The 24,077-nt window shown below is 37.8% G+C and overlaps 1 protein-coding gene across 2 annotated transcripts in view; it reads right to left on the reverse strand.

Annotated features, from left to right (window-relative positions):
* Positions 1-24,077, reverse strand: part of PAPSS1 (3'-phosphoadenosine 5'-phosphosulfate synthase 1) — an 81,856-nt gene that overhangs the window by 17,907 nt on the left and 39,872 nt on the right. For both annotated transcript variants that reach the window (XM_054030121.1, XM_054030122.1), the window contains exons 6-10: positions 16,415-16,528; positions 14,415-14,526; positions 9,655-9,860; positions 7,078-7,213; positions 3,747-4,015 (exon numbers count right to left, since the gene is read on the reverse strand). In XM_054030121.1, coding sequence (XP_053886096.1) covers positions 3,747-4,015; positions 7,078-7,213; positions 9,655-9,860; positions 14,415-14,526; positions 16,415-16,528 — 837 coding nt within the window. The remainder of the gene's footprint in view (positions 1-3,746; positions 4,016-7,077; positions 7,214-9,654; positions 9,861-14,414; positions 14,527-16,414; positions 16,529-24,077) is intronic.

Below are 24,077 nucleotides of genomic sequence, written 5' to 3' on the forward strand. Positions count from 1 at the left end.
ATTCCTCTACAGCCAAACACAGAACTGTTTTCAGAGAACTGAGGAACTCATTTAACTTTTGTCTGTAGATAATCCTCATTAACATAATTGGTGGATAGCAGATTGCAAGTAATACTTACCAGATTCCAAAGTGTAACATATTGTGTGATTCCATGTATGTTTTAGATATTTTTCCTAGTATTCAAAATAAGCCTAAGGGATTTGGGCATCTAAATCCCATTGAATTTCACTGCAAGTTGAGCACCTAATTCCCTCACCTTTGAAATCCCAATCTAAATGCGCTATGAGTAAAACCACTTGGAGTCTTTTTATGATGTAATCTCTGATAGGACAAAGTAACACCTATCAATTAAATATCTTCGGTTCTTACAGAACTAGATTTTTTTGTAACCAAGTAGCAGTTCTGTGGCTTCTAGGATAACCAGTTATACCATCAGATCTTAAGCAAATTTTCTTGTTCCATTGTTGGTTGTAATATTTTCAGTGTGTGGCTTAGTAAGTAATTGACTGAAAATGATAGAGAAGTTCAGCGGATATCAATTTATCCCCTTAACGGGAAATGTTCTCATGTTTGTCAACTTTCGCACTTTAATCGGAACATCTTTTTGATGTGCACATGTGGGGGGAAATTAAATACAGCTTAACAAGTACAGCACATTGTGCATATGCACGTTTTCGTTCAGTGTACGATCCTGATGCCTTAAAATTCTATCTATCTTGAGGAAGTGTGTCTCTTTTATAGGAAATCAATAGAATTCACCCTGCAAGTTAGAAAATTCCCTGCAGGGCAGGCAACTTTTTAAGACTATAAGAGTGTAGCTTACAGAATTTTACACTTGATAATGTGAAGACAAAATTTTAAAAACTGCATTCTTACCCTCTCATAAAAATAACTATAAACTAACATACATAACATAAAATAGACACATTGAGTTAGACAGTAATTAAAATGTCTTAAAAGAAAAATACCAGGCAACCACTGAGAAAAAGTGATACAGAAGATCCATCATAGGGTGAGACTGTTATGTTACTGTGACATTATAAACATGCAAGTTTAGAAATAATTAATTGTGTCAGCAAAAAGTTAGGTTTAACAGACTGCTGCAGACACCTATAATCATCTTCCTACTCCAAACATTTACATGCAGAAATGTAAATTCGCATTTTTACAGTTTTAAGAGTCAAGAACCTGCTTCTGCAGCTGCTTCAGATGCAGATATCCTATTGAAAGATGAATATCCTGTGTGTTAGTTACTATGCATGACATTGTATTCTGCATTAAATTATACTTCAAGTCTTAACAGTGTTAACAGGGCAAGAAACATAGGATTTAACATTTAAGAGGGGAGCTCACATAGTATCTAAGTACTGTGCAAATATTGGAACCAGAAACTAATTACAGAATTACCACTGTACAACTGGTATGAATTTTCACCTTGACCACAGCTAGACAGCACATGTACCGGATTCCATTGCTGATGAGGGCTATGGGTGCAAAGAAAGCATCTGAAGTCTGTTAGGCATGCCTGCTATTTTACACGTTTACACCACAAACACACCATCACTTACACAAGCAACATGCAGATGGGCCAGTACAGCTGTTGGGCTTTTCTTGATCTCGAAAGGAAAATTTTATGTTTTATACTATCATACTAATAGCTAATATCGTCTAATAGCAACCAAGGAATCTCCGCCACAATGAGACGTGGTGGAGGATACCACTGGTGTTTCATTAGAATAATTTCAAAAAGCTTTAGAATCATATAAAGTGTAAGTGTGAGAGGCAAGAACATAATCAGCAGCTATTGTCCAAGTGTGATGCATTCATATTCCTTGGCACAGGGCCGGCTCCAGGCACCAGCGAACGAAGCAGGTGCTTGGGGCGGCCAATGGGAAGGGGCAGCACGTCCGGGTCTTCAGCAGCAATTCGGCAGCAGGTCCCTCAATCCCTCTTGGAGTGAAGGACCTGCTGCCAAATTGCCGCCAAGGAACGAAGCGGCATGGTTGAGCTGCCGCCGAAGTGCCGCCGACTGCGGCTTTTTTATTTTATTTTTTTTTCCCCCCTTCTCCGCTTGGGGCAGCAAAAAAGCTTGACTGGCCCTACCTTGGCATGTGCTCATCTTCCCCAGTGGGTGAAGCAGTTAAGGTTTTTATATGGCATTTGCCCTTTTTGGAATTGATTCTTTTCCTTCAGAGATAACTGTCAGGACTGCACATCTAATTTCCTAACTGGTTACCCAACACACCATAAAAAGAGGTTTTTAAAGTACAAAAATGCTAAATTGAGGCCTACAAAACATGCCCATTAAATCTTTACAGACTGGAAAACCATGTACATCCTGTTGATAACCATACTGGCTTAACAGCTGCCTGTTGTTCTGTAAATCATTTGCACTAAAGAAACAAATCTGGTACCAATGTCTTCTAAATGACCTACAGAAAATGATTAAAGGAAGAGTGTCTTTTTTTTTTTCCCCTTTAGCTGGTTACAACACATTACTGGCAGGCTGCTTTCTGAGGTCATTGGAAATGCTGCATAAATTAGAGGATGTTTCTTATTTTATTCACTATCACAACTGAAGGTTGTGAGTCGTTTCGTTCAAATCCCTCTTACACACTCAAGATATGCACTTGGAAAACATGGAAACAGGGACACTGTATTCATAAGCGACTTAATTTATGGGTGTTTGGTTTCTTAAACCACAACAGAGTACAACAAGCAGCCAAAAATATTGTTAATGCCAAAAAAGAGATTTTTTTTAAAAAACTGCATGAGTCTAGTTTTAGTGAAAGGTGGCAACACATCCACCGCAAGCAACAGCTCAAGCTTCCCATGGTGCCTAGCTAACATGCTTTGATCTGGGGCTACCTTTCTCTGTGGGTGAAAAGGCAGTTCAGTCTCCATAACTACCTTGCCTGCCAACAATGAGAGGTAACCGAACATTAAATGCAACTGCTGATTTTTGCTATGTGGACTCCCTGTCTATGGTAACTAGACTAAGTCCATCAAAACGCCATCAGATGGTTAATTTCAGTTATTGTGAACCTAGTCAGGATCTGAACTTCCCATGGCCCGAAGGAAAAAAAAAAATCATAATGAGATATAGAACCAATGTCCCCTGAGTCAAATAATCTCCCCCAAATGTCAACATTTAATTCTCTTCACTGCATCCCACAACCTCTAGAGGGTTCAATTTGAATGCAGACCTCTAAATAAAATCTTGCCAAAAGTTATTTCATAATCATTTTTATGTAACGCCGTAAAGCAATTCTCCCTAGATTAAGTTTGCCAAAGACACACACCCATCCACCCACCCCACTGTCCCATTTTTAATTGGGACATAAAACTATGATCTCTAAAATCTGTTTTTTGGCAATTATTCAATATGTTAAAAGACTTCATAACTTCATCTAAAAAGAAAAGGTGAAGAGATAATACATCATGTCTTTTTAACTGTAAAAAAGGAAACAGCATCTAAAAATTTGACACTGCTCTGTCTCCCATCTCCCACTTTAAATCCTCTAAAACAAACAGGAATTACTGCATAGAAACATGGATATTTGCCTGGATAGCAAAGGGATTTCTGTGGTGCTGTTTGCTAAGGAAGAGAAGATTATTATTAAAGGCTCAACTGCCAGTTTAAAAAAAAAAAATACAAACCACAGCACAATAATACACAGCGCAATAATACAAAACATTACAGACTAACACTGGAATTGTTTTTATACTCTCACAATTTATCTACCTCCGTTGGTCCAGCATACATCATGGGAGATGGAAATATGGCCACCACTGTTGTTTCTGGATTCAATATTCCTTCCTCCAGTACTGCCGCATGTTGCTTCATACGCCACATCAGAGGAACATCATCATCTTTTGTCCAGCCACCAAGTGGATGCAAGAGCAGAACCGGACGCCGGTAGCCCCGTTCTAGAAGCTGCTTATGGGTATCCTGCATTAACAGAGCATGGCCATTGTGCACTGGGTTGCGCAACTGGAATGCAAAAACAGCATCTATAGGAAGAAAAAAAAGGGCCAAAATGTTTAGTTACTTTTTGCGAAGTTCAGACCATGAGCAGTAGGCTGCATGATTCAACAATGTTAAACTGTGATCAGTGCTCTATGTATTTTTATCAGCATTTTGGAACTAGCCAAACAGCACGGAGTCACACCTTACTCACAGGGCAGAGGCAAAAAAATAAGTCCAGGTTTTGGTTATCAAGTTGTGTCAATAATGGATTGCCTATACAGTTACGTTAGTCACTCAGAAATTAGATTACTGCAATGAGCTCTCCACAGAGCTACTCCCCCCTACATATATTCAGAAAAACAGACTAAAAAACAAGTCTGCTTATTGAGTGGGGAATCTCTCCAAGAGCATATTACAGCCGTGTTCCATGATCTGCACTGGTTACCAAGAGGTTCTCAAATCATGGTCCACAGAAAGCTGGCTGGTCCCACGGTCCCTTCCACACAGTGGTCTGCGTCTCCTGTCTGGGAGCGTGCTAGCCACTTGCATATACTAGCGTGACCAGGGATAGCTGCTGGTGAACCTGGTGCTCGCCCCAGTGGGTAGGGCTAGGGGCCGTACAGCCATGCCGAAAGAGCTGCCCAGGCTGGGCACTGGCTCCTGCAAGTGGCGGCCTGACCTGCTGCTGCTTTTGCTGCTACAGTTCCTGGCACGGTTGCTGGCCATAGCCCTGATGGTCTTGCTTATTTACAGGTAGAGCCTTGCAACTCCACAGATATCCGCGGATATAAATTTTGTATCTCCTCAAGGCTCTACCTATTGGATTCTGGATGAAATTGAAGATATTGGTTTTGTTTTAGGTATACATAATATTCACAGAAGAAAATGTTATGTAATACATGAACCCATGCACCCCTATTATCTAGAATACACAAACTTTTCTCCATACGCAACAGCAATGGCATTTGTTGAATATAAAGCTGCCAGAATGATGCAAATCCAGTAGCTTTCTGCTGAACTCTACCAAACAGGCATCACATTATCAGTGATCCCAGAACATGAAAGTTCTTTGGACAAGGAGGTCTTAATGAACTAGACTACAAAATAACCGGACCATAAACCCGAGGAAGCACACGGTCTTCAGAACATCTGAGATGTCAATAAAATTCTTCTAATATCCCACCTTGCCTCCTGCCCCTTCCCTCCCTTCCTCCTGCCCCCACTGTAAAAGGAACGTAGCCTACCTTTTACAAAGGGATTTGACACAATCTAATACATCTCTTCCACCTTTAATCATCATAGTAGAGTTTATGCAGTGTAAGCAGCTGACACAGGTAGACTAGAGTTAATATTACCTTAAAGTCATTTCAATAATACAGCAAACCAAAAAAACCTGGTGTTTTTCCTTCCACTGAAAATCAATGAGGGACATGAGGCTCACGCATGATTGCATAGTAGCACTACCACCTTGTTATAAGGAAATAATGAACAACAGGGTAACAGGTCTTTCAGGTGTCAGACAACTGTCTGTCTGCTCACTAGATAACTAAGAGTTAAAGTAAGGATTCTATATCTCAAACTCTGTATATATGGGAAATTCAATTTACTTTATTATAAAACAGAAACCCAGGCCTTAGCTGATTTGGGTTCCATCTTTCACCTCTCTCTCCCACACCTTATAGTGCTTTCTTAGCAGCCTGTTTGTTGCTGCTCTGCTAAAAGCGCAAAGAACAAACAACTATACTGCCAAGCCATTACCACTTGGTCTGTTACTTATTTATCAAACACGAACTTCTAAAAACGGAAAACAAATAAACTAACATACGGTTGTTACTTTTCTCTGATGTGAAGCTAGTAATTGGATCCCAAAGACTTTCAAAAGAATTCTAATACCTTTTGTTAGGCTAGTTTCCTTGCAAAGCTTGTGTGTTTTGTTACCAAAGAGCAGCATGGAATAGATTTAATTAAAAAGAGTGTAAAAGGCAATGAAGATAATATGTAAGGAAAAACACTAAACAGGCATTCCAAAGAATTAAACACACAGAACACCAATAATATCTGGCTCATTTAAAAGGCAGTCATCAAAGGTGACCTGCAAAAAAAACTATACTTTTGCTTTTTTGGCTTCTTTATGATGTACAAAAGAGGTCTGAAAGATTTTATTTTCAAGAAAGGGTTATTTTTTTGCCCTTCAAGCCATAAGAAATACCAACTGTCTTCCCTGTTTTTGCTGTAGGACTTCTTTGAGGACTAGGGAACTGAAGCGGGAGCACTCTTGGCATTCAACTGAAAGATCAGGGATGTCAAATCTTTCACAGAAAAAAGCCACGTATCCACTCTCCATCCCATCAAGAGTTTGTCAGGAGTCTGAGTTTCATAGGTATTAACACACCCACACAGTTTTAGACAGCCTGACAAAAAAATAGCTTCCTCTCCTCCAACTAGTTCAGATTTCAGTTTTTAGTTAGTCAAGCTAATCCAGTCTTCTAATTGTGTGTGTGTGTGTGTTTCTAACAAACAAAAGCAGAGAGTTTTGAAAACAGTCAAGCTCTCTTTATACATCTGGAAGGAGAAAAAAGGCACTTCCTTGTTTTTGAAGATTACCTTTTTGGCTCAATATTTCAATGGCTTAGTGAATTCTTTCTGAAGAACTGAATTAAAACAAAAACACAAAAAATCAGACTTGTACTCTTATCCATCTGGGAACATACTGGGGAGAGGTTTAGTGAACATCTACCTTATGATTATTTAAAATCATGCTGCACCACAATCTAGTGTTACCTTCTTTTCTTGAGTTGTGGAATGTAGTTGTGGAGCAGCTGTTTAGTGGTTTCTGAAGGGTACTGGGAAGACAGGACTTCAATGGTCACTGACTTGCTATGATGCCTTAGGCAAGTCACAGCTCACCCAAATTTTTAAAAATATGTCTGTCCATTTTCCATCTAGAAGACAGAATTTCAAGTTTTCCAAGATACAGAAAGCATTTTCAAAATATGTGTCCCACAAATGATGTTTGTCCCTACTGGGCAAGAAGCCCATTCAGTCTTGCAGCAGTAAACTTCTGGATAATACGGAGAATACTAGGATACAGCTACAAAAGACTCACCAGCATTCATTTCTTTGAACTTCTGCTTTAGTTCAGCAGGAGTGAGACGGTACTGATCAAGACCATCATTCCAATAAATACGGTCAAGGACTTGTAGATCTCCACCAATAAGCCAGTCCCCTTGCTCCATCACCATCTAGGAGAAAGAGCAGAAGAGGTTTTGTTAGCATATAAATTAAAACAAAAACACTTCAGTTACAGAAGACAGTTGTCAGCTGTCCTGAGCATCCAAAGGATTGCACTTCAATGCAATTGCCAAAATCTGTTTTGAGTTAATTCTATTTTACAGAGACTCTGAGTCTAAGTGGTAATTTTTAAAATCACTGAAATGTGATCTGAATCAGTTATAGCGTAGGGCAAAGAAGGTCAGAATAACTAATCCGTGACTGACACATGTATTTCTCTTCAAAATACTGCACAATGCATTGCTGCATAGAAATGAAAAGTAGCTAACATCTTAACCAGCGTAATTACGCAACATCCACAGCCAAAAGATGTGGATGCCTGGGAAGCTTCCTACTTCAAGTCACATGCCATTTAATTGTTGTTCAAACTTCTCACTCCCAGTATTGGACTGAAGCCTACGAAAACTCTGGTCAACCCAAAATCAATAAGTAACAACAAGCATTTAGTAGCAAATAAGGAAATAAAGTTTTGGTTGACTAGTCATCCATTACAATGAATTTGTGAACAGAACTGGAATCTTAGGGAACTTAAAAGTGTTTAGATTTATTTTGCCTTGACTTTTATTGATTTGTGTCATAACAGGTATTTACTTATTTATAACTTTTAAGACGTATTCTATTAGTGTCATCTCATCCTTTATCACCAAATATTAATTTATGGCAAATTTTAAGTAGACAGAGCAAAAGTGTATGTGTGGAAATCAAAGTATGAAATTCATATTCTTGAAAGGCTAGAGCTGCCTTTCTGCAAGGACAAATGAGCAACTGAGCCAGTAACTGCCCAGCTGTTGTACAAAAGAGCAATTGTGTGTACAAATTTATCCTTAAATTCCAGCATTATGGAATTTGAAGAATACAAAATTTGTGCCACACCTGCATGCAAATGTTACAATAAGGCAATAATACAGGAAAGGGTTTTTTGTTTTGTTTTTAAACTGCACAAATCAGGATATTGAAGTAACAAAGTTTAGAATATCTGCTCCAGCCAAGTTGCACCTGTTGGCAAATCTAACTTATGTCGGGCTTCCAGTTCTCCAAAGGGACCATTCCAATAGCTAGGGATCACTGCAGTTTAAGAATGCCAAAACAATGCTCTTTTCTGCACAAAAGACTGCTGAAATGGAGGCCCAAGGGCAGAAAAAAGGGGGCATGTGGAAAACATATAGGAACTACTATACCAGCTCTATGATACCTAGACAGTCCCCTTAACTAAGGGGAATTCTAAGGGGCCAGATCTACTGCTCTGGGCTGACAATGTGGTGCAAAGCTGCCGAGCAGACATGAGAAGAGGGCCCATATTTTCTACACCAATCTTAATCAAGTCATATTGTGATTGGTGGCATACTATAAGGTGGCATTCACCTGTTGTATGCATTCCATTCTCTTGGATTTCTTTAACCGATATAATTGTCAGCTTTCACTGAACTTGCAATCTCACCATCCATCTGTCATATCCACAGGACCTGTCATTGTACAGGATGGAATGCATGATCATTGAAATAATTTTAGCTGCAGCTAAATATGCAATATTCGAGATATAGTCATACTCCCGCAAGAATGTTCAACAGCACTATATTATTAAAAAGGCTAATATAAAGTAGGGCAGTGTGCAGTTTTCAAATTTGTGTAAGTATTAGTTGTATAGATTTTTTTAAAAACATATCAATAACTTTTCCTTTTTTAGGACACACTCACGGTTAGTCTGAGTATTTAAAAAAATAAGCTGGTTTGGAGTCATTAGCATGCCAACAAGACTATTCAAAAAACATCTCAACTAGGGATAACCCAGGTAATCTTTAGTACAATATCCACATAGAGTTTACAAACCCTAACACACAGAGTTTACAAACCTTAAGACACAGTCATGAAGACTACTCAATGATCAGAACACACGTTGTGGTAGGCAGAGTGCAAGGAAACAGGAAAGATAATTATCGCTATGGGAGGGGAGGCAATGTTTCAATATTTTCAAACCACCCACTATACATTCAGGAAGGATAGATACACCCCATATGCACCATGTTCATCTGCTGCTTGAATAGTTTTGATGACCCATCTGGGCCCACCTTGAACAGAAGGCTGCATTTCCTAAGTGTACCCAAGGAGAAAGTTCTCTTCTCTGATCTATTGCCGATTCTATGGCACATTCTATACGTTTCACATGCAGATCATCCATTGAGTTAGAATGCCACACTAACAAGTGAAGAGTATGCAACAGAGATCAGCCGCATCGAACAGAAAAAAGTTTTACTTTTGTCTAAAAATTAAACAGAAGAGCAAAGAATTTTTGGTCAAGGTAAACAGTTGCTGGTGTCAACTCTACTCCACTTGCAACTATAACGTTACAAAAAGGATAGCTTTAATTAGAGCTAGATAACAGCTTTCAAACAACCTTGATGTAGGGATGTTCCTTGCATATTGTTCCCCACTGTCGGGCGCAGCGTTCCTCTTTCCTGTGTTCATAAAACTCTGGGTTACGAAGAATGGCCACACGACGCCCCTCATACACCAGTGCAAGAGCTGTACATCCATCCAGTCTCTCTTTGTCTTCGTGGCTAGCTGTCAGCACTATAGGCACTGACAGGTTAATAACTCCCCCTGTACGATAAAGAGTACACACTTAACAAATGGTTACCAAATGGCATATGCAAACCCAATCTTCTCTTTCTAACAAGTTATAATACAAGCTACACATTCCATGACCCATAGTTCAAGTAATCACACTTAACTGGTGCTAAAGAATAAAATACTTGAGATTGTGCTCCTCTATGAGATACAAGGTTGCTATACAGTAATCTAGGCACCAAGTCTTCGAGAAAGAACCAGCATGTTTAAAAATTGGTTGTGACACAATCAACATATGCACTAATAAAAGTGGTACCAAAACTTTCTAATCTACACAGACAGAACTATCTGTCAAAAGATTGATGCTAGACACAAATACTTGGAGTCTAAAGATATTCCATGTTTTATTGCTTCCAGAATAGCCTTACATACTAGGGTATGTGGTTCCAGAACTGACATTCAGGGAGTAAAAGGTGGCTCTTCGCTTCTTGTTCAATGTTACCTTTTAAATCAGAAGATCCTCTAAAAATCATTTGGGCACAAATCTGCATTTTAATCTCTGGTTCCCACTAATATTTTTGTTAGTTGTACGTCAGATGCTTGGGAAAGTTCAGTGTGATGGAAGGTGGTCAAAAACATCAAAACAGCTAGTGTATATTATTCAATTATTCAAAAGTTAAGTTTTTACTACTATAATATTTAGAGAACCAACATATTTTCAGACTGAACTACTTGAACCCATATGTTTCAAAATAGATTAACAACTGAGTTGGTCAGACATTTAGCATATCTTTGTTTAGTTGCAATCTTATCAACTGTTGACTTCCCACAAAGCTAGCCCAGAGCCTGACAATTCTAAAGCTTCATGTGCTCTTCATTTTTAAAGATTTACTTCATTACTACATGCCGGAAGTCCTACTTTTCTTGACAACAATAAGGGAGTTAGGTTATGAGAGACTAGTGGACTAGTTATTGTAAATTAACTGCAGAAGCTTGAAGTCTTAATGTCATACTTACCAGAAGAATGAGAAACTCCAGAGTATTCACTTAGGGCAAAATCCTGTCCCCACTGAAGTCAATAGGAGTTTGGCCAATGAATTCAGTGGGGTTAGGAATTCATCTCTGGCCTTATGCTAAACTCACATCTTTAGACAATACATTTTAGAAACCTTTCAAACCTGCCCCTAGAGTCAGGAAGTTAAAAATGATGAAGTTGGCTGGAAAAGATTAAGAGAAAAAGCAATATTTTTTATTCCAGTCTCTCATATAATCTGAAATGAAAGGTGTGCTGCATACTTGCACTCAGAATTTAGTCTTAGTATTCAGATTCTTTGTTTTTCAAAGCAATCAAAGGATAAAGCAGCACTTATCAAGCACTTAGTTGTACAAAAGAGAAACATTTATTGTGTTGCAAAAGTGTCAAACCTTTTATCAGCCAAAGTCTACTTGCCCCCCACTAAGGTTTGGTTGCAAAAAAATCAATGTTACATAATTAATATTTCACTTGATAGTCAAAAATTGCTAACCCTGGTTTACTACAATTTTGCAAAATTGCATTAATAAATGCATACAAACACCCTGGAATTTAAGTAGCCTTATGACATAGGTCAGAAAATTAAGGCCGGGTTGGTGTCCAACTAGAAACCTCTTTAAAAGGACCTGATTTTTATAAGGTGCTAGACACTCACCCACTGGAAAAAATAAGGCCCCAGTCAGACCCTCAAAAATTGAGGCACCCATGATCATAGGTCATTTCTGAAAATTTAAACTGATTTTTGCACTTTTCCCTATTTTGAAAATGACAATGTAAAAATAATAATCAGCCTGACCAAAAAAAACTTGTAACATAATTAACAGTTACTTAGATATTAAACTTATCAACCTAAAAGCAACAGAGGATCCTGTGGCACCTTATCAACCTAAGAGTCTCATATGCAGTTCACTTTGTGCATTGGAAAGCACTTTGAGCAGAATCAGTTTCACTCCACAGTTTCGGCCCTTCACTCAGCAATGGGAGAGAGAATTTTTTTAATTGGAAGCTGTGAATGTAAAACCCACAAATGTCGCAGAGGGGACTCAGGCATGTGCAGTATATGGGGGAAAAAAATATCTCCCCCACCCCCTTGTTGTTTTTTTTTAAGAGAGTCCCTTTAAAGACAGCTGATTTTAGGTTGCAGCAAATTTATTAAAACCTCAGGTGTGCAAGTATGGAGAATGAGGGAGATATCTGTATTGTGTTGACTACACTATATACCTCAGTTTACCTGCTTGATATTATTCAGTCTGATTACACAGAAAGAAATCAAAGGAGCTGTTAGCAATAGCAAACAGAAAGTGAAACAACAATAGAAACACCACCACTGGGCTAAACAACTTCAAGGAAGTTAAGATAGCAGTGGCTAGGCCATTAATTGGAAAGATGTTGCTTCCAGGCACCAGCCAAGTTACAGAGCTGTTTTGCCAAAGCCAGAGCCTAGAGATCAAAATGAGCATCAGTTAAAAAACCCTGCCTAGAGAAGGAGGAGTGGGAAGCAGCAGCAGCTCAGAAGAGATGAAGTGGGAGAGACAGAGAAAAAGAATGCAGTGTCTCTCTCACAGCCTGGAAGTCAGGGTACCTAGGCTGAATGAATCTTCCCAAAACTTTCAAGGAAAGGATAAGGTTTAGGTAAGATTCAGATATGTAGGTGTTTTGTTGTTTTAACTCACGTCTCTGAATGCTATGCATCTTTAGGTGAATAAATAATGCTTCCCAGACAGAAGTTTCATGCAGGTGTTAAACACAACTGGGGCCTGTCATATTAATACTGTTCAGGACCAGTGCGGGCTGCAACCCAGAGATCTAGTGTAGCAGTGATTGAACCATGGGGTTCCACCTAGAGAGGTGAAGGCGACATAGCCTGTTGCCTGAGGTGTGCACTCAAGAGGAACTGTAAGGGGGTCTAAAGCGCAATTTGCTCTAGAACTGTGGCAGCAACTCTAGGGCTGCAAACTAAGCCATGAAGGAAAAATTTGGGGGCTACGTACTTTGAAACTGCATTGTGCTGAAGTAAGCTTTATTCGCACAAAGAATGGGGAAAACAGGGGAATGCATTTTGCTATTGGTTACAAAATAATTTTAGCTTGTAATTAACTGGTAATACACAAAGAGAAAAATGTAAGGAACAGAACAGGTGAACAGAATAAGTGATTTGGGACAAAAGCATGTTTCAAAATGAATACCACCAAACTAACACTACCGACTGGCTGCTATCACCTTCCTTAGGCTCTACATTTCCTCTCTACCTTCAATCTGAAAATTGAAGTTTCTTTTCTACCTCACTGAAGGACCTGCCCTCAAATGACCATCTGTGAAACGACAGGCCTCTGAAATGCTGAAAAATCTGTGATCAAAGGATAGATTGTAGGTGTACTGACAGGGGTGCAGCTGTTTCTACCCCTCACCCCAACATCTTTCTTCCCACATGTTCCCTACAGTGCTACTCTTCTCTCCATGTGTCTGACCTAAATAAGAATCAAAGGAAGAAATTGAGGCAATATTGAAAACTGTTGCATTTACAGATACAACCAGCCAAAAGAACAGAATTGCAGGACAGCCATGCACAGACAGAGATACATTCTGTTTCAAAAACAGTAACCAGATATTTTTCCAAAGAATCTTAAAATATTCCACCATTTTAAAACTCTTTTCACTAAACTTTTTAGCTGCATTTATAGTACCACTACAAAAGGATGTATATTTTGTTAAACAACAGTATATTCAGTCATGTACAAGATGCAAAAAGAAGCTGAAGTCTCTATACGAATGAGCTTTACAGGGCAGAGACAAAGAAATGGAATAGTATGGAAAGAGAGAGAAGTCTCAGAGGGTGATGCAAATCTGAAGAGTATGAAATAATGATGGCATTTTATTATACAGGTTAGCATTTGAGAGATTTGTAAAAAATAAGAGGATTTAAAGAGGTATTTGTACGAAGAGAGACTAGGTATCTGGAATATTAGGATAAGACAGGAGTAAGAAGTGTTGGAGGCAGCATGGCAGACAAAGAATAGCAGCAGGAAATGATGAGACGGAAGTCATTTCTGTAGCAAAGGGGAGCTGTAAGAGGCAAAAGCAAAATCAGACAGGGTTGGAGTCAAGCAGAGCTTCAAAGAGGACCAGAAGGGGCATGAACCTTCTTCTTGGTTTTGTCTGCCATGGCTCCAAGCCTCAGCAGAGAATCATTTTGCACTCCCTTCACTCCAGCACAGCCACAGCACATGTCTTAGACAATCTTCGTCCAGAGTTACATACTAACAGTTATTTATCAGTAATCCTGAATGCTGAAAATTAACAAGACTGGAGAAGGACAAAGTTTTTCAAAAGTGAATACGAAACTAATCCAGTCACAAGAAGGCGGAAGCTAAAAGCAAGATATTATTTCATATTAAGTTTAATCATTTGCAAGTTTTGATTCTCTGTCCTCAGGAGAGGACACACACACATCTAATGCAGTTCTCTCCCACGACAAATCAACGTACCACAACATAGCTACAGAGCTGGGTGCTTCGGGTGGTTTTAAAAAGTATTTTTAAATTGAAATGCCTTACCATCTAGAAGACAATCAAAATGAAGGCACTGCAAGTATTCTCTCTCTCTCATAAAGCCATTAAGTGGTGTAGCCCAACCCTCTGCCAGTACTTGCACCCATTGCATATCCACCTGGTAAAGAGACAGAGACAGACACCAGTGAAATCCATGCACTGACCCAAGTAACCTTTGAGAATGTTTTTCAGAATACAGATATATCCTCCATACTAAATCTAATGTGTGTGTAAGTCGACTTTTAATAGAGAGCATTAATCATCAGTAGCATAGAGCTCAAAGTCTCTTCATTCAGAAAAAAATGCCTTTTTCCTCCTCACAATTTATAAATAGGAGCCAGTTCTCACATTTCCAGCATATCATTAGCTGAATTTCCAATGCTATGCTAGAAATAAATGAATTGCAATTAGTTTGTATACTGAAGGCCTTTAGTAGTTCAAATTAGCAGAATTCAGATAGTTCTGCAATGAAAAAGGCCATGTTTTGTACATAGGGCTACTTACATACAAGCAAGAGGACAAGAGAAACACATAAAACACAAAAATAATCCTGGGAGTAACTGTTAAAAATCTTTCAATCGATCAGAAGTGGTATTTTTATAGCAAAAAGCAGTTAAGACTTTTTCCCTTGTCAGCCTCATAATAAGAAGACTAACATTTATTTTAGTTTAAAAGACTGATATCAGTTTACAGGGAATTTCCTCCCTTAACACTTAGTAAAGGCCACACAGTGAGATGTATCACGACCGTTTTATTATTTCTGTATGTACATTAATGAGACTGAGTCGAGAGCTCTTCACAAGGGAAAGCTTGCTGAGCTTGTGCAGGTCCATTGGGCAAGAGCGCATGTAATACAAATACATGACTAATATTTACTACTTTGTTTACCTCATGTTGAGACAATTAAAATGCAGATTTGTCCCACAGCTTGTGCTGAATACTTGGTTGGTATTTAGTAACAAAAAAAGGAGGGGGGAATTATTTTTCTAGATAGATCTATTTCTTACCAATAGAGAGGATACAATTTACAATAAGAGACTAAGGAAGCTTGGTACTAGTGACCAATAAGCTACTTTAATTCAGAAAAGCAACAGATAACTTCACAGAAGGCAGCAGAGCAAGGAATCTAGTAAACTGCAGTGAGGGGAAGTGTTAAAATCCACAGGTGTGGAAAAAAAGACTGGAAATCTTAAGACATCCTTCCAAGACAGATTGAGACCTTGATCCCACAAAGCACCTAAAGTTAAGCATATGCTTAAGCACTAGTAACCTCATTAAAAACTTAATAGGAAAACTCATGTGCTTACAGTTAAGTCTGTGTTTAAGTGCTTTGCTGGCTCATGGCCCAATTCCTCTGAAAAAAGAAGAATACAAGGAACAAAAAGCAGCCAGTCTGTGTTTTCAAAAGACTGGCTCAAATCTGAACTGGAAGAGTAGTAAATTAATCAAATAAGAACAGAGTAGGTCAACGCATCCAGCAGGGAAGCCAAGGGGAGCGAAAAAGCAGCGTGAGGTCATGATAGCCAAAGGCATAAAAGAAAAATAAGTGACAGGAAAAAATAATCTAACTCAGTTAATAAAAAGAAAAGGATGAAAGTACTAAGAGTCACCTTCTATAGCATAAATTTGTTTTTAAGAAAAACAAAAAAGCCTGGACATTTGTAAAATAATTAAGACCTTATACAAAAAGCTATCGATAAAAGGCAGGTAGGAGACTGCTTTGCTTAGGAAACTAGAAAACATATATCATCCAGACCATCCAACTCATATGTCAGAGATGTTAAGGGAATTAACTAAAATTTATTTTAAATGCTAACAATTAGTTTTGAGGTCATGGAGACCCAAAGATACCAAAAGAACAGAAAAGCAAATGTTGTGGCAATTTTTAAAAAGTTACAGTTTGTAACTAGTTTAGGTACTATGCTATACCTCCTGAATGACAGATTAGGCTCTGGCTTCAGCATCAGAAATCAAATCACGGAAACACAATACCATTACTCCTTTACCTTATTTATTTCCAGCGTTAGCAGAGTCTCTGCATCACTTTTGGCCAATTTGAGCTTGTTTTCTGGCACATACAGCTCTTTCACCTCATAAGAGGCATCCACCGGTACAATGTCCTACATAAAAAAAAAAAGAATCATAATTCAATACTCACTCAAAATGCTTTTCAGCTGCTGAACATATGGTCAAGGTAATATTTTATTGTTGCAGAATCTCTCTACTGAGCAGTATACATCTTAAATCATTTTTATTCAGTTGAAAACCAAATGTATTCTAAAATGTTGATATATTGCTAGCCAAGTTGTTGGCTAGAAGTATTAATTTTTCCAGAGGTGAAGTGCCCTGATAAGGAACCTTTTTCTGAACTCTTATAATTATATAGTATAGTATACACTCTTAACTACAGAGTAACTATTTATCACTGAACTGAATACAATTTGTCATTAGTACTCTATTTGTCATTTACAAAATTAACTAACGTCGGGGCACATAATATTTTTTTTAACTTTATTTACTTATGCAGAAAGAGAACAGTCGTTTTGGAATTTAAGCAACTAATTGCACAGGAGACTTTAGCAAGGTTAACAAAGCAGGAGCAAAGTATGCTTCTCAAGCAAATTTGATTACCACAAAACACCTGCACAAATTTAAATATTACATGTAAATAGTGGGATAATACAAGTGCACCAATCCAAACACTAACATGAGTAGTCTTACGCAAGAAGTTTTACTGAGTTCAATGGAAACAAACACTCTATGCATAAAGTTACACATGTACATAAGTGTTTGTAGGATTAGGAATTGAACTGAAGTCTTGACAAGAGAAAACTGCAGATGAAGAAATTTCAAGCTTCCTCTTCTGTTTCTTGGTATACTGATTGGCATCCTCAGTCTCTCTCTAGCCCTTATCCTCCCAAGTTCAAGACGTATGACATGGCAGTGAGATAGCAACAATAAAAGTACTATGATAGACTTCTGCTATAACCCAACATCCAAATCTACATCATTTAAAGTCTAAAATAAAAATTAAATGTTTATTCCATGTCTGTCCATTTTAAAAATGTACAATGTGTAACAGATTCCACGAGATGTACAGGACACACACAAGTATCCATTCACCATCTTAGAGAAAAATGATAAATATTTGAAGCAGGGAAAGGAGGAATACCATATAAATTTCACCAGAAAATTAATTCCTCTCCAATGATGGCTAGTTTCAGAATCCAACCAAGTGGTCCAGCCATATTAGTAACTAAAGTCAGTGAAACATTCGTCACTCAGTCAGCTACTGTAATTTTTAGATTATGATGTCCCTTTTTGCAAAACTTTTAGTTGTGCTTTGTTTTTGATGCAGGAAAAAAACTGGTCCAGACAGCTTTAAAATAAATCATTTGCAAAAGCATAGCATGAATAGAAATCTATTCCTAAATTCTTCCATTTCCTGCAACTAATATACAGATTACAGAAGCACCAATTTGCTGGAAGTTTGTTCTCGGTGTTGCAAAAAGGAATGTTCTCTGCATCTTAGGCAACTGGCATCATTTGATTAGACAGCATGACAGATAATAGGTATCATCTACAGAAATCAAGGTGGGACAGAGAAGTAGTAAGTGATAAAGCACCTGTAGTTATGGAAAAAAGAGGACTGTCTGGCCAGTTATTAGACAACTAATAAATCTCCATAGACAAGAGTGAAAATAATGCCATCTCTAAGAACTAGTTTATGTGAAAAGAAAGCTCAAACAAACATACATGGCACAAAAGCAGTTAGTTTTATTAGTTGTTCATTAAGATTTGCACAGTCTTAATACATGCCACTGCAGGAAAGAAGGCAAAATGAGCATTCTACTCCTCCACAAACAACACAGCAGAATCATGGCTATGAGAGTTAATCTGCATAGTAAACCATCTTCTCAACCCAGACTGCACATCCTATACACCAGACTCAAGCATCGACTGATGTGAAGAGCAGTCCTCATACTTTGCTGACAAGGTCAACTGAATACATATTGGGCTACCTGGGAAAGAAGATTCCAGCACTGACCAGATAGTATTCTCCATTCCACTGCACCTGACTGAGTTTGGCCCCATCACACATGCCAAAGCTCAAGAAGCCCTAAAAAATACTCTAACACACTGTCTTCACATTTCCACTGAAGGTACACAGCCGCCATCCATCAATGTGGTAGAAAGCCTCAGGATACTTTCTGACCCCTCTGTAAGCTTGAATAACAGGAAACATCAGTTTCTAAAAAATGGCTTCTTTCACCTCCAGCTCACTAGGAAACATCATTCCTTCTTCCTGGATAATAATCTGGTCACAAGGGTCCATGCGTTTGTCACATCTAGGCTAGATTACAGCTGAATGTGAAGCCTATGCACAAACTCCAGATGGTCCAGAAAGCATCTGCTAATCTTCTCCATGGCTCAGGCCACTGTGAGCATATCAGGCCCATGATCAAATCTCTCACCTGGCTCTCAGTCATCTTCTGATGGACAGCGGTATAAATGCTGAGGTATATAAGATTCAAAAGGCATATGTTGACATTAAGAATACTGTGTTATCTTCCACTTGCACATAAAGAACCATTTTAGACAATCTTGCTAAACCATGAGTCATTGACTAACCCAGGAACATAGCCATAGTCATCTATGCTTCCAGACAAAATTGAAGGAGGGTTCTCAAAGAGCTCAATATAGTTATTCAATTTGAGAGCGATATTGGCAAGCAGGACCCAAGAGACCATCATCTAGACCTCCTCATAAGAATGTTGCGAGCCAAGCAACAGGGAGGATTCTAAAGTTAAAAGCTGCAGAGATGCATAGTCCACTAGGAAAAGAGCAAAAAGTGGATCATTAATAATATTTAGGATGTCAGTATGTTCCCTTAAGTATTTCAGGAAGAATCCAATTTAGTTAGCCCTAACATGAAGAAAATACCATTTCTAGACAATTCCAGTTGAGCAAGATAGATCCTGGAGACTTCTTAGGTACTATCTACTAATCCTTACAGTTTCTAAACAAGATTATAAGTTATAATAATCTGTTCATGGGAACAGTCTGGTAGTTATTCTGTTATATATTCTGTTAACTTCTGTTATAAGTTTGTACACATGAAAAAAATTAAATATTACATTCTTTATTTTTAAGAAAAATCTTAAACTCCACAGTGCAGCTTTGCAAAATTCATACATTTTTCTACCATAAAGTTTTTAGTAAAAATATTTTTTTTTAACATTGATCTACTGCAGAGGCAGAATGCAAAACAAAAATGAAGATATTTAATTTTAATAATTATGAATATAATGAGAAAATACAGAATCAATTACATTCATAATTAAATGGGAAAGTTACATAGGATCCAGCTAAGACTATGTCCCCCATGATATGTATCTATTATTGCTGCCAGATCTCTCATTTTTAAAAATAAAATTTTGCAATATTTATTTGGTCATCTTTCATATATCTTAATGCTTAGCCTCTGTTTTTTATTTTAACTTCCATCACATGGCTACGAGAAAATTATAGCTTCAACTAACGATAGAATTAAAACATTGCTCCCTCCCCTCCCCCTCAAAAAAATCAACAAACAAAAAAAACAAGCACAACTTTCAATCTGCTCCATAAGCGTTAAAGGGAGGTGAAGGACTCTTTTCCTTAAATGTAAAAGCAGTTTGGTATATTGCTAATAAAACATTGTGCTCTCACATAACAACGTTAAGACATTCTCTCCCCCTACCCTTATTTCCTGCACCCAAATTTCCCTTTGAAAGTTAAACTTAGTCATATTTTATGTCTATTAAAATCTCTATCTGAACTGTATCATGTGTATATTACACACACACTCCCCCATCCAAGGGGGTGAACACTACCCAATGATATATTTGACAGCACGTTAAAATTCGTTTGTGAAACCTGTTTTTTATGTGCAGTGTAAAATTCACTTTGGAACATTAAACCATTTCACAAAGAGACAGACATTTAAATAACTTATAGCATTAGTAAATCTAGTGTTCCTGGTAGATATAAAAACAGTATTTAAAACATCACTTTAGATTAAAAACAGCAGCAAGAAGAATCCATATGTCTTCAAACCATATGAAATTTCAGTAAAAAGGCTATGCTAGCAGGCCATCTAGTGACCACTTTAGGTTGATAAAGTTGCACTGAACATCCCTCAATGCTTATAAGCATTTCCCGTTTTTTTTTGTACATTTATATAATTACATGCCAAATCAATACAAAAATAAAAACTAGGCATTTCAAGAGAATACATACTGTATTTAAAAAGCAATTTATTAAGCACATCAGATAGTAGCAGAAAACATACACTATTAAAGGAAGGAACAGTCAGTCTTCAGCTAATTTACACCAATAGATAGTCACTTCTAACACCAGTCATTCAACTAACTTGGATTTAAGCCCACAAAAACCAGATATTAAAAATGAAGTAGTACAGACATTTGCTGTACTGCAATTACCATTAAAGTTTTGATATTTTCAGCTTAGAATAGCATTTGCTGCAGTAGTCGAAGTACAGGGAAAACTGAAAGTCTCATAGACAGGTCAGAGTTGCAGTGCAACAACTGTCAAGATCTTAATGGTGACCACTATATATTCATATTAGTCACAAGTATTTTACAGTATTAAAAAGACATCAGTGTTCATTGGCTATTTTAAATGTTTTGGTGGACGACAGGTAGCAAATTGGGTACATGACACTGATGATATTGTCTGCTTTAAATAGCCTTGGTGAAAACAAGTGCTCTTAGAGCCCTCTCCAATTAAGGATCAACATTTTAAATATACTTTGTTTTTTCATGTGAAAATAATATTTAGACAAACAGTAAACATATTTTAGGCCAAAGCTGCAAACATAGTTAAAACCACAATATATGCATATGTATGTATATTTTATGCATGCACAAATGGTTTTAAACATGTAATTATCTGTTTAAATACACTGTGGGTTCAAATTAGGCATCTATGTTTTCAAAGTTACCTCATACTCTGTAAAACAAAGCAACTTAAGAGGAAGCGGGGTCGAGGGGGAGTTTCACTCCTACACCTTTTCTTTATTAGCAAATCAGTCCTCCCCGATCCTTGTTTCTAGAAGTTATAGACAACATGGCATACATTGAAAGAATGCAGCATTGGATAAAATAGAAACCACAGTAGAATCTCATTAATGACTGGGAGATTCAGTGCAAGTTTGTAAATTAGCAAGTTAACTAACTCAAAACAATTATACCTGTATTTTATTCATTTGATCAACTACAGTTTTGTTTTAATTATACCAAATAGCATACCCCATCAACACACTGTTGTATATTTCGTAAAGATAAAGAAAACTTATGCAACTTAAATACCATATGTGCTGTTCAATTTTGCAGAGAGATATCAGAAGAGATCCACTTTGTGTGTTGACTACATGGTGTGAAGATTAGTGAAGTTTCATGTATATAGAAATTCTTCATCATAATTAATATTATGAGCACTTTTTATGATGATGCAGGCTTTTCTCTGCCCACAGTGGTGTGGAACGTATTTACAATGCGTTGTGTGTTCAAATATTCAATTTAGAAGTATAAAAGTATCAAAATAATCATATATTTTAGGAATTAGATAGAAGTCTCTTTAAACCAATTCACCAGTGTTTTTCCCCTCATTTGAGTCAAAATATAGCTGTCATTCTTATGATGCAAAACAATGTATTTCATTAAGACCATTAAGTCATTCTCTCCCCCTCTTACTACTGAAATTGACTGCCAATCTTATTCTTACACACTTACAAATCTCCTCAAGGTAACACCAATGATCTTTGCTCCATTAGCTTATCTTTTTGATATCCCAGAGTACGCAGTGCTGGCACACTGAAGATTTAGAAAGAAGCTGCTCAGTAGCTTTCTTCCTGTGCATTACATTTTATCTGGTAAGTCCTTCCCACACCATTAGAAATCTATAACTCAGTTAAGAAAAAGTGCTGGGTATAAGGTAACTTACTACTCCAAAGAAGTCCCACCCAATCATCCTCTGTGATAGATAGTTAGCTAAGAAAAGGTCTCAAGGATTCAGTGGGGACTGCCTAGGAATTGGCTAATGAGGACATTTGGGTGAGAGCATGAGACAGGAAAGAAGCTTTTATGTAAAATTATTCAAAATTTACTAAAAGATGGGTATAATCAATTGTGTGTCAAATGCACTCTATTGCTTCCCTAATTTATATTAAAATTATGAAAATGCAGTGGATTCAAGATTATATATGCATGCTTTATGTTGATATTGAAAATATTAGGCTCCTATGCTTAAAATGGCCTAAGTTTCTTAATATAAGAATATTGAAAGATGTATGTGGGCCTGTAATGATTCAATTTTATGACACGGGGCCATCCAGAGTGCCCTTTACTCTTATTTTTGAATATCAAGGTATAGACATTAGATCACTAGCTCCAGGAACATTCTGTACTTCACAGAACAGAATTCTATTTCTGTTCCACTAAACAGACAGGTAAAAATCAAAAATATAGCACAGATAATACAGAATTTCTGTATATGTTTATACATATTTACAACTATGTATTTTCCAGGAGCCATGTGAGAAAGAGAGCCTTATCCTTCAGTTCCAGCAAAGTATTCCTACAGACCTCACTAAGGGCTTTCTGTACATAAGGGCTGGCTTTCAGGTTCCTATTTTCTTTACAAAGAAAGCCCTACTGGGCAATGCCCACTCATGACAATGTAATATCTTGTATTGGACCAACTTGTGTTGGTGGAAGGTACACGCTTTCAAGCTACAAAAAGCTCCTCTTCAATAGGTCCAATAAAAGATATTACCTCACCTACCTTGTCTATCTCTTATCCTAGGACTAAAATGATTACAACAACGTTGCAAACAACTATGTTTCACTAGTTTAACACATACTAGCGAGTACATTTTGCACCAGCCAGTAGAAGAAGTTCTATTTGTTAATATCTCTTTGGGACTCCATGAGAGCAATAATCATTTCAACCAAGAATTCATTAAAAACCTGTCTGGTTGCAGATGGAGGATGGTCTTTCAATAGCAGACTTCTAGTAAGATAGAGACATCCAAAGATCCAACACACAGACAGCAGTCACAGGGCCCTTTGTCTACTGTTTCCAGATGCAATGAGATCTATCAGTTCACCAAACTGACTTTAAGAGAAGATATATATCTGGGTGCAGCAGCAACCCTGCTAATCTGGCTTCTTGGTGTTCATATCCCCCTTAGTTCGCAGTGCACAGAGACAGGAAAGTTTGCTCTGCCCAGAACTGAAGAATCCCCTTCATAATAGCAGTGCAGAAAACTCTTTCAGACACACCGACTGTCGTGATCAGAACAAGTCTGTTATCCAGGGAAGGAGCAGTGCTCAGAGACCTCAATTAATCATTGTGTTCCAGCGGGTGGATGCTGGACTGAACTGGGTAGATGCCTTCAAAAAATCTGCTTCTTTGCATTCACCAGTTGTGGGAATGAAGACTATGCAAGTGGGCATCCATCTGCCAATGGATGAGATAGGGTAATGTGGATGTAGAGTGGGTAGGAGAAGAATACTGAGTTACTGGACAGGTATATGTAATGGTTTTTTGACCCACTAAGGGCCAACAGGCCTGGGGCCCAACCAGCCCTGTTTTGAGCCAGAG

The sequence above is a fragment of the Malaclemys terrapin genome, chromosome 5 (assembly GCF_027887155.1).
Source record: "Malaclemys terrapin pileata isolate rMalTer1 chromosome 5, rMalTer1.hap1, whole genome shotgun sequence".
In the NCBI taxonomy this organism is placed as follows: Eukaryota; Metazoa; Chordata; order Testudines; family Emydidae; genus Malaclemys; species Malaclemys terrapin.